General features: G+C 35.9%; 1 protein-coding gene across 2 annotated transcripts; it reads right to left on the bottom strand.

Annotated features, from left to right (window-relative positions):
• Positions 1-1,619: 1,619 nt before the first annotated feature.
• On the bottom strand, positions 1,620-7,621 carry LOC135582753 (protein ANTAGONIST OF LIKE HETEROCHROMATIN PROTEIN 1-like). 2 transcript variants are annotated; one of them, XM_065166392.1, is made up of 2 exons: positions 6,236-7,621; positions 1,620-1,641 (listed from the first exon to the last, which is right to left on the bottom strand). In XM_065166392.1, the coding sequence occupies exon 1, from the start codon at positions 7,545-7,547 to the stop codon at positions 6,291-6,293; it is 1,257 nt and encodes a 418-aa protein (XP_065022464.1). In that variant the 5' UTR covers positions 7,548-7,621; the 3' UTR covers positions 1,620-1,641; positions 6,236-6,290. The 2 variants fall into 2 exon arrangements, with proteins under 2 accessions (XP_065022464.1, XP_065022463.1); XM_065166391.1 differs by lacking the exon at positions 1,620-1,641 and adding an exon at positions 2,714-2,976.
• Between the last annotated feature and the right edge of the window lie 3,501 nt (positions 7,622-11,122).

Genomic DNA, 11,122 nt, shown 5'->3' with positions numbered 1-11,122 from the left:
GCTCGGCCCTTATCCGCGGTTATATCGCCTGGGTGATGGACAAGAGGAAACCCTAGGTCACTCACGGGTTCATCCTGGCCGTCGGATCCACTTTGTCAGTTTCAGGATCAAATGTCCGGCACCGGATGGGAGAAAGAACCCCGTTTGTCTGCCCCTCGAAGACCATGCATGCTAAAGTTGGCTCGATCGAACCACACAACATTTGGTGTTTAAATTGATTCTCAATTTAGATCTCCCAATTAATTAGTCGACTTATTTTTCATCGTCGTAGTCTGCATCTATGTAACGTTAACATAATGTAACTGTCAGTACTCCAATAACTTTGAGCTTTTTTTGCCTCCTTTCTTTTAAAAGGAAACAAAAAGTATTTTGATGACAAATCTAACTTCAAGTTCTCGGTTTCTCATTTTTCTTCTAATTACAATTTAATGGCCCATCGATGTTCCCCCTATATCTCACTCGAGCTTGCTATCGACTAATCGCTTTGATCATCACTAATCACATCATTTTCTTAATGTGTCTATTGATGGAAGAGCGAGTTTGCCAACCAATCATGTACGCGTCATAATTTTTATGGATATTTGGTGAAACTTGCTTGGTATTTCCAACCGTTGTTTCTATATTTACCCTTTGACAAACCAAGAATATATAGGTCCCTATCAACATTTGGTTTATGATAAGTGAGCATTTATTGTGAATTAGGTTGGTATTCAAGTCTGCAATGTGAAGTCTTGATGAGTACAACCCCTTATATTTATAGGATGGATTTTTTTGTTTATATTTGTATTTAAGGTTCTTATGGCGTCGTTCGAGAGAAAAGGATAATACCCCTAAAACAGAAATTGAAAGAGAGAGAGAGAATGAGGAGTGTATAAATGAAGCCACAAAAGAAGAGATAGGGAGGAACTATAAAGGACATTATTAGTAGTCCAAATTGTGATCGAGTTGTAATGCTTGTTGAGTTATCTAAATATGACTAGGAAAAGCTTATACATTTCTTTTTTTTTTCTTAAAACTATATCTTGAAAATTACTGTGCTCCATTGATAGCACCCCGCAGGAGATGATCAATCCTATATTAAAAAAATATATAAAAAATATTTAATTGATAAACAATGATGGTAAATTCAAACTTGTAAATTCCATCCACCTGAAGGGCATTTCTTTTGTTACATATTTCGTCATCCTCTATAATTTGGAAGGAACAAACAAATCCTCTAATATGAGGTGTATTACACTAGAAGCTAATTACATTTTAAAAATTATATTGATATTTTTATAATTAAAAAATTAAATATATATGTCAATTTATCCTAACATTATCGATTTTACCAACGAATACATAAATATAAAAGATAAAAAAATAATTTTAATATTTCAATTGATGGTGGCAGACGATATCGGTAGTAGTGGACGATAACACTGCTGGGGTCACGAGTGACTCTTGTGGATGAGGAGAGCGACGACGAGAGGTGAGAATCGCTCTGCATCTACATTGGCAACGAGAGGTAAGAGCTACTATGCATTTGCATTGACGTCGATGTAGATACAAATGGGCTCTCACCTCTCGTCGTCGCTTTCCTTATCCACAATAGTCACCCACGACCCCAACAGTGCCGTCGTCCGCCACCATCGACACTATCTGTCACCAATTAAAAAGTTAAAATTATATTTTTTTACTTTTTTTTTATATTTTCATTGATAAAACCGACGAAGTCATGATAAATAGACATAAATATTTTAATTTTGTAATTATAGGAATGTAAATGTAACTTTTTAAAATACAAAGATCGAAATACTAAAGATAACTAATTATAGTAGATAATTTGTCATTAGCTCTCGCATTGGTGATGACCCCGACTGTAACATGCAGCGAGACATCTGCGATATTACTGTGTTTCATCACCAAATTTCACGACCCAATTAACAGCCTCATTAGCTAAGTAACTTGGTATACCAGACCTTAAACCACATGAAGCAAATACCAGACCTTAAACCACACGAAGCAAAAACCAACACATAAGTCACTTTAGAAAGCCGATCAAACTTGATGTATCAACCAAAATTACCATCCACTTCTAGCACAAGACTAATCATCATACACATAAGATGTGCATAAGCCAACTCTACTATTTCCACTGTCATTAAATTTTCCTCTGAACAGAAGTCAGAATGTCTTCCATGAAACACAATTCCAATTATTACTATCACCAGAATGTTCTGAATGATCGGACAATTAGTTGTAATTTCAACTGCAACCGTTGATAAAGATCTATGTTTCTTCTCTCCTTCCCATAAGCAGATTCAGATAGAGCACAGTTTAGTTACAATCTATCTTCATTTCTATCTGTTGTTTCTCTTTAATTTAGATTATGAAAATGTACTTTAACCAGACACTACAAATCCCTACAGGCAAAAATAAAGTCGTACTTGTTTACATTATCAGCAAGAATCTAGAAATTTCATATTTCAGATATAGTTTTAGACAAAGTGCACAATACACAACCCAGAAGAACTTACAACACTCCAGCATTCTTATTCAAGTTTATTATCTCTATCATAGACTCATGATAACGGAAAATATCCATGTGAAGTTCCTTCTCAAAGAGTAGCAGAAAACAGACATACATAAGGACTCAAAATAACTTGATCTGTGAATTTAGTTATATGCTGAGATTTCCAATTGAAATAGAATCAGTCCTTTGTGCCAAACATTTAAAAAAAAAACTTATTGTTTATTTCATGATGGAAAAACAAAGTTTATTCTCATCCTATACAAGGCATCACAAGACTTCTTCTCTAGTTAGGATTAACAGCTAATACAGTTGAAAGTTTGATCTTTTCTGATGGCAAGACTGGAGATCAAAATAATAATATCTTGCTGACGTTGAACTTCAAAGAAGGTAGGCAGCAGTAAGGCTCTTGGGAATAGCTTTAACTTGGGACAGGCTCAGCTACTCTAACTGTAAAATCTCAACTGATAGTGCACTTCAACAGTTAATAGTTGGACTGGAAATTTCTCAGTCATGCAAGAGGAGTGAAGTTAATTAAATAAGTGTTGTTCAGTTTGCAGGTCTAATGGAGAAGCAATTCAATAAAATGAAAAATATTCTTCAAGAGGTAGCACTGACATGGGCAATTGGGGATTAAAGAAAGAGAAATCGGAAAAGATAATGCTTCAATGCTGTAATGGATAACAGACGTATATGAAGCATACATCGTCCATATAGTTGAAGTTGGGTCTGGAAGAAATAATGTTATGGAATGCAGTCTGAGGCCATGTATGCATATATGGTCATATGCTTGCATCTCATATGGCTTTTCTGTGGCCACAATATCTGTCAATTACATTTCAGAGGCATTTACATGTGGTTGCATATAATACACAACTATGTGACTGCCTTCGCAGTCCATTTAATTGTATGTGATTGTTATATGCGGTCTATGTTTCTCCCTGTGCTATTATGTCTAATAGTACAAAATATTTAACAGTATAAGACATTGTAGATGGAGTATTTGAATAATCTGTAGCTTTAACTTTGTGCAGCAACATATCACTAAACAGCTTTCCGGGTGTCCTTTGATTGAATTATATATTAGTCAAATATTGTAATATCTACACATAGCCATTTGCATATGCATTCACAGAATGCATGTGTGCTATGCAGTGACTTGACCACCTGTATCCAATGGCTTTCTTTAGAACATGGTGACAAAAATGCACAAATTGATGAGTTGCAACACCACCAATGTTTGTCCCATGTCTCATTGAAAAATGTGGAGGATATGTGTTGGGTCATCAGTAACCAACATAAAACTTATAATCTCATAGGCATGGATCTTAACTGTTTACATTATAGGGGCAGGGCTGGCTAAGTCATCATCAAAAGTGACATGTGACATCTTCGTTACCTACATGCTCTCGAGTGCAAAGGATGGACTAGGAGACCACTCGGGAGTGACCCCTCATATCAAAATTTGGATGGTGGAAAATAGAAAAGAGTTCTCACATTGTTCTAGAGTAGTGAGTATAATCTAAAATCATAGGAAAAGGCTAACAATTTGGAAAACGAGAACACTTTTAAGGAAAAGTCTAGTGATGATTGATGCAATGATTTCAACAAAGATTAACATAATTTGTTTATAGCAAACTAAGTGGTAGGGAAAAACGTCAGGAGAATGATAGTCCTAGATATAAAACTTGGTATGTTGAAAATTTTAAACATAAAATATTGTCAATATTATTATAAACAATAATATTAAGGATAGTGGATTAGAGACAAAAAGATGGGTACAGAATTACAAATTTAAAATTTGTACAAGGAGAAGTGATATTAAATGTTATATGTTCTTATGTCTCTCAAATAGGCTAGGTGATCAAACACAAAAAGATGTCCTAGAAAAAATTGATAGAATGACTAAAGAAATGCCTCCACTTGAAAAATGCTAGTCATGCTTGATGGATCAGAATGTTGATTGGTTGAGAAACAAAATATGCAAAAGTCAATATAGTTTAAATAAGAATATTGAGGATGATGCATGAAAGTTACTAGAAAAGATATTTTAAGTAATTTTTAATTGAAACAAATTAGGTGTCTCCTCAATAAAGAATAAAATGAGAAATTTTCATTTAAGATGATATGAACATATTTGAAGGAGACCTATATGTGCAATGTTAATGAAATGTGAATCAATTAGGAATAGTGGGTGTAAGGAGGGAAAAAACGATACCTAAGAAAACTTTACTAAATTCGATAAAAGATATTTGAATCATATTTTTCATTTCAGATTGGTAAGATTGGTACTGTATTAGTATTACAACATTATTATTTTAATTTTTTTGGAGTGATACCAGGAAAAAATCCATATAGGCGACAAAATATTTTGGACTTTACAAGTTGTTGGGAACTAAGTTGAATGATTTGATTAAATGGTAGATAAAGTAATGGAAAAAAATGTTATTTAGGTATGACAAATGATTAAAAGACCAACGTTTGGTGAGACGCTCAGTTACTTGTTGACAAAGAAAAACAAGCCTCTTGTGTATTTGACAAATCCAAAGTTCCAAAGAATATAATAAATGGTCATTGGCATTTACATCTTGCAGTAAATAATCAAACAATGGTTTTATGGAAGAGATAAAAAAATTCTGATTTCAAAGGAGAATGATCAAATTCTGTGGACTAATAATAAAGATTTCTCCATCAAGGATGCTTGGAACAAATACAAGTTTGGAAGTTGCTGACTAGAAGAAACTAGTTCAATTAAATCAAAATTAGAAATGACCAATTTTTGGTGCTGAAGAAACTTTATCAATTGCAGATGATGGTTCAAGCTTGATTCAACCTGATTAGTTTACACATGTATCAGGGATTTAGCTTTTTTCTTTGGAGGGTTTTACCATTTTTGGTTATGGGAGTTTATTGTGACATTGTTCTAATATGCTATACGAAGTACTTTGGTAGTTGGTTACCATCACTCTAGTGACAGGTTGAACTTTTGTTGTGAGTCTTGAGCACTGGTCGAGAGATGAACTAATATATATATCATTGTACTTCTTCTGTTTCTTAACAAAATTTCAATCACAGATCCCAGGAAAAATAGCAAAAAAAAATATTTTAATGCATGAACAATTAAGCATAGCTATAATAGAGGATAAAATGAGTAAAATCACCTTAAGATAGTATGATTGCGTTTTGAGAATATCTGTATATATTTGAGTTAGACGATGTGATGGTCATGAGACAGTATTAGTGGCATGAAGAGAGATTCTAAGAAGACTTTACTATCAACTACAAAAAGAGATTTGCATGCTCTTGATTCAACTAATTTATATTGCCTTCTAAAAACTCAATGACAAAAAAGTTTCATGTACCCGAACTCTAATAGCTGGGACGTTGTCTTGTTGTTGTGTTCATTGTTCCAATATTCTGCTGATAGAAAACATATTACGTATTCTGAACAATGTATCTTAGCTACTTGTTTAACTTTCAACTGCATTAAATTTTGAGAAAGTTTTTCAGTAGAAAGATGTACACCATGTTCAAAAAAAGTCAATTTCCTAATAGCAAAATCACTGCATTAACATTATGGTTTCCTAAAAAATAATACAGTTCTTTCTTCTTTATTATCACTAGAAGCAACAATATTTGTTCACATTTGAAAAAAAAATCAAGAAGCACCAAAATTAAAAACCATAAGATTAAAAAGAATTTAGCAGAGTTAAGACCAGTTACCATAATCCACACCTTCCCTCTTCATCAATAGTCCAATAACTGTCCTAATTGTAATTTATGGAATGCCAATTTGTCCTGAATCTCGGGCTGCCCTCGCTCTCACTGCCAACATGCTCCGCAATGTTGAAGCTTTCATCTCACAGTAAAAGTCCTCCAATCCCAAATCTTCCCCATAGTGTTCTAAACCCATATGGTTCTCATTGCATACATCAGATAGGGCAGAGTAGTCCTCCCTCATCAGCAACACATTGTGAAGAATAGCACAAGTGCCAATGCATGCCACAGCCACCTTAAAATTCTCCTCTTCTCCTAAAGAACTAAGCACGCCCCAATTCCTCATGCTGCAAACCACCCGAAGCACAGGCCGGCACATTGACTGGTGAACGGCATTGAAGTCCTCTTCGCAGGAACCACGAACTGGATCAGCAAACGGGACCATCAACCAAGGCAACAGAGGGTAGCGGCCATCCCCAACCAAGTACTGTGTTGCTCCCAGCAATTGCCCCTCCTGCACATCCTTATAAAGCGATGAGCACTTGAGAACGCTGGAATCTGTGCGATCCCCTCGAAATCCAGCAGCAATGTGTATGATCCTCGATGAGGAATCGGCCACGATCTGTGCAGCGACGACAGACTGGCCACGTGCCTCGAAGCGAGTGCAGGCCATGGCACCGCAGCAGTCGGGAAGGCCATGGCCGACTGCCTGGAATCCGGCGGAAACCGTTGTAAGGTCAGATGGAGAGGGAAACGTGAGCCAGAAACGGAAATTGGTGCAGAGCACGCGGCAGAGATGCTTGAAGCAGAAGCGAGCGGCTGACTCGGGCACTCCGAAGCGGTAGGCGAGGTCAGGGTAGGAAGCACCGGAGGCAAGGCGAGAGAGAGCGATGGCAAGGCGGGTGGGGCCCGAAAGGCGGAGGGCAGAGCCAGCGGGGTCGCGGCAGTCGAGAAGGGGATCGAGGAGACCGGAGAGCCACTCGAAGGTGGTGGACGTCATGCGGAAGCATAGCCGGAAGTGGTCGGGGCCGCGGCGTGGGACGTGTAGATCCGGTTGGTGCTGGTGGCGCTTGCGCTTGCGCTTGTGGGGAAGGAAGTGGACGGAGGCGGCGATGTGGGAGGAGGAGGAGAGGAGGTGGAGAAGAAGGGAGAGGAGAGGGGCGAGAGGCGTGGGTGGGGAGGAGAAGAGGAATAGAGGGAGGTTGTTGCGATTGGGGACGGAGGCACAAGGGTTGGGATGGGGGAAGGGCAGGGAAAGGAGGAGAAGCGCTTGGGACACAAGGGAGGAGACCAGAGCAGCCAGCTGCTTCGGGTCCATCCCCGGCCTGCGGCTTTTGGTTCGGGTTGGGTAGGGGGAATTGGGCGTGGCTTTGAAGAGAGGGTGGGGGAGCGGAGGGTGGTGGGAATTGTTTTCTTTTTTTTGCTTTTAATATTTCCTTTTGTTTTTGTTTTGTCTTAAATACTCATTTCGATCAATCGTTCGGTGAGACACAAATGCTTCCTCGTATGGAAGGAACGTCCCTATTGACGCCTATATTATTTATTTGATGACCACTGATCCGTATTAGTTGTACACGACAACTGTCGTCGATCATTTAATTTATGCTGGCTTTTATTTATTTTCTAAACATAGAAAAAAAATATCATATGAAATGTTGTGCATGTCGTGATTGACAGCTCGATTGGATCCAAAGTGTGCAAGGTCATCAACGTGGCTTCTCGGTAAGAGAAAGTCAACGTTAAGTCGGATCGGGACACCATCTATCCAGCCAGGGAGAAGGAATTTTGACTTGATCTCTTCGAATTTTAAGTTAGTATAGTAGTGATAAGGTAGATTTTAGTATCTCGGATCTGACCCCTTGGGCTGGCTAGGGGGGGCGGTCTTTATACATATGATCAAGGGTCGATTATACTTGGCCTGTTAATGGTCGCTAATGCTCCAGGCGACGAGGCTCGTACACTCAGCGTGGGCGTTGATTGACCTGCATGATTTTGTGCCACGTTATGTCATTTTGTGCCTTCATAAGTTGCTTTGCATTGTGCGGTATCACCCTACACAGTATTCGATGGTGCGAGCACAGTCGACTGTCTCGTACGATCTACGTTGGCGATGTGAGTGCAATCAACTATCTTGTACATGTTTGTACCGGCAATGTAGATACAATCGATTATCTTGTATGGTTCCAAGGTGCCACATCGACATGCTTGCGGGTTTCATGTCAATCTCAGGGTGCCACATCGACTCTGACGTGACGATCGAATACAATTGAGTTACAAGGGTGACGCTAGAATATACCTTATCAATCATTAAATGACTTTAATCTTTAAATCGAGTTTGCAATCGAAAGTAATTAATAATATAAAAAAATTCATCCGAGTCCATGCTCTCTAAAATTTTCTTTTACTTGTGTTGTCTTGGTCCACCAGAAATATTCTTGTGATTCCGAAAAAATATATATTATTTAGATTTAATTTGTGAATGATTATTACTGGATACGGAAGCAATCGATAAAGAATGTCCGGAAGCCATGCTTGGAAGCATGGGCAACTACGGAATAACATATTCCCGATTGATGACTCCTTTTCACTTGGAGTTTACGAGAGCTATAGACGCCACGCTTAGAATCATTTACATTATCATTATTAACGATGTTTGCTATTCATCCTTGTAAACGTGATATTATTATCGCAAACTAATATCTTTGGTGGTGATTATAATTTAATAATTGAAGCACTATAAAAATAATTGACAAGAATTCGAACAAAATAATCCAATCTATAATTTTTTTTAATAGAAAAGCTTTCAATTAGTTAACCAGTTTATCATAATCTTGAGACGAGTGAGTCCCATCCGCCTTGCTTCCTGTGGAGCTTTGAGCACTGCAACCCCCTCAATGTTTCAAAAGAGGCAATGACATTCGGAGTGAGTGAAAGATCAAAATGCTACATATTTCTAATGTTTATAAATATAGGCCGATTCGAGATAGGAATATTATCTTGGATTCTCCGATCCATTACTTATAAGCTTCCTAAAACCCCTTATTAACTTATAAAGAGTTAAGATGATTCTTTTTCATCATAAGAAAACTCTCGATTTATTTATTATATTCGAAGGTTCAAGTGATCTATAGTTAATATTTAAGATCGTAACCCGTAGAGACGAAGGTGTGAGTCTTTCAATATAAATAATTTTTTTAAAATTATGATATCATAAATTCCAAGATCTCTTCGACATAATTTTATTATCAAACCATCATAAATATTTCGATAATAATTCAAGAAAAGAACATCTAATCGAATATACTAGATGTAGTTGATAATATAAAAAAAAAATAAGATTTTTTAATTTCACTTGTTTTATTTGTTGATTATACCCGAGTCCACATAAAAAAAAATATGAGGCATGGTAACATAAAATTTTATCAAATTTAATGCAATGGATTTGATAAAAGAAAAAAATAAAGCAAAATATTTGGGATATCACTAATATATATGTAGCATTTTTTTATCCTTTTTATTTAGCTTGCAACTCTAATGGGGGCCAAATCATATATCAAACAGTTGAAATGCATAAATAATTTAGGAGTTTCTTGAATTCTTCAGCAATGCATAATTTCAAACTTAACTATAAAAAATTATTACATAATTTACTAATTAATTTGAATATCTAAAAAAATAAAAAAAAAGTATGATTAAACATAAAATTAGAAGTTAAATATAATAAACATGGCGATAATCTCCGCAGTTCACTTTCATCGGACGTGTCCTCCAATCATCGTTGAAATGCTTCGAGTTCCTATATTTGTTGGACATAACATTGATTTGCTATTTTTTAATTCACAAGTAAAGGCTAATAATGGTACACTTACATAGGATTCTTCACACGGTCACTAAGATCTTTCAAGTACAAGACAATTTACTCATATATGGCCAAGTCATATTTTGCACGGTAACAGACAAGAGTTATGACACAACAACACGCTTTACTAGCAGTGTACTAACATTTCATGTACTGTACAACGACCCTTATTTCACAATCAAGAACATTTAATATTCTACAAAGACTTTTGGCATTCACGTATTATTGATCATTGTACTTGATATTTCTTAAAGTATTTTACCTATAACACAACACAGGTATATCTTTGCAACAAACAACTATCCAATATATATATATATATATATATATATATATATATATATATATATATATATATATATATATATATATTTGTATATTATTAATAATTATCAATCCACGCGCTAAATTATTTTTTTTGATCGATAAATAGATAGTAAGATCAGGTGATCGAATCTCATCTTTGTCACTTACCATTCGAGAAAAATATCTATTAATGCTTTCGTCTATTGTTAAACAATTAAAATTAGTACTCTAATTAAAATAATATAAATTAATTTTTATAATAAGAACCTAACATTTATTTGTGCACACCAAACTTATTCATAAAATTTTCTTGAATTTTGGGAATTACCTAAATTATGACAATTTTGTCTTAAAAAAAATTAAATCTAAATTATATAAAAAAAAAGAAAATTCATTTTTAATAAAAATGTATGTGTTGTTTCTTGCTCCAAACAATGCCTTTAAAATTAAAACTTAATATATTAAACCCTTTTAAATTTAGATCTAAAATTCCAAAAAATTTGTTGATATTGAAGGAAAAGGAAAGTTGTATTTATAATTTAGAGCCCCTCCTTTTTTTGAAATTTAAACTATTTCATTAAATGACGGTAGCATCCCAGGAAGAATCCGAGGACGTGAACGGCATTACCGAGGCCAACGGTGGTAATATGGTCATTTCATTCGGTCTCTCGGCTTCTCCTCCCGTCCCCGCATTCAAATTTCCTCCGCCTCCGCATTGACTCGTCGTT

This window comes from Musa acuminata, chromosome BXJ3-9, assembly GCF_036884655.1.
Source record: "Musa acuminata AAA Group cultivar baxijiao chromosome BXJ3-9, Cavendish_Baxijiao_AAA, whole genome shotgun sequence".
Lineage (NCBI taxonomy): Eukaryota > Viridiplantae > Streptophyta > Magnoliopsida > Zingiberales > Musaceae > Musa > Musa acuminata.
This window is presented reverse-complemented; position numbering and strand designations above follow the sequence as displayed.

Coding starts and splice junctions, on each gene's coding strand:
- LOC135582753 (XM_065166392.1), bottom strand. CDS start 7,547: ATGGACCCGAAGCAGCTGGCTGCTCTGGTCTCCTCCCTTGTGTCCCAA.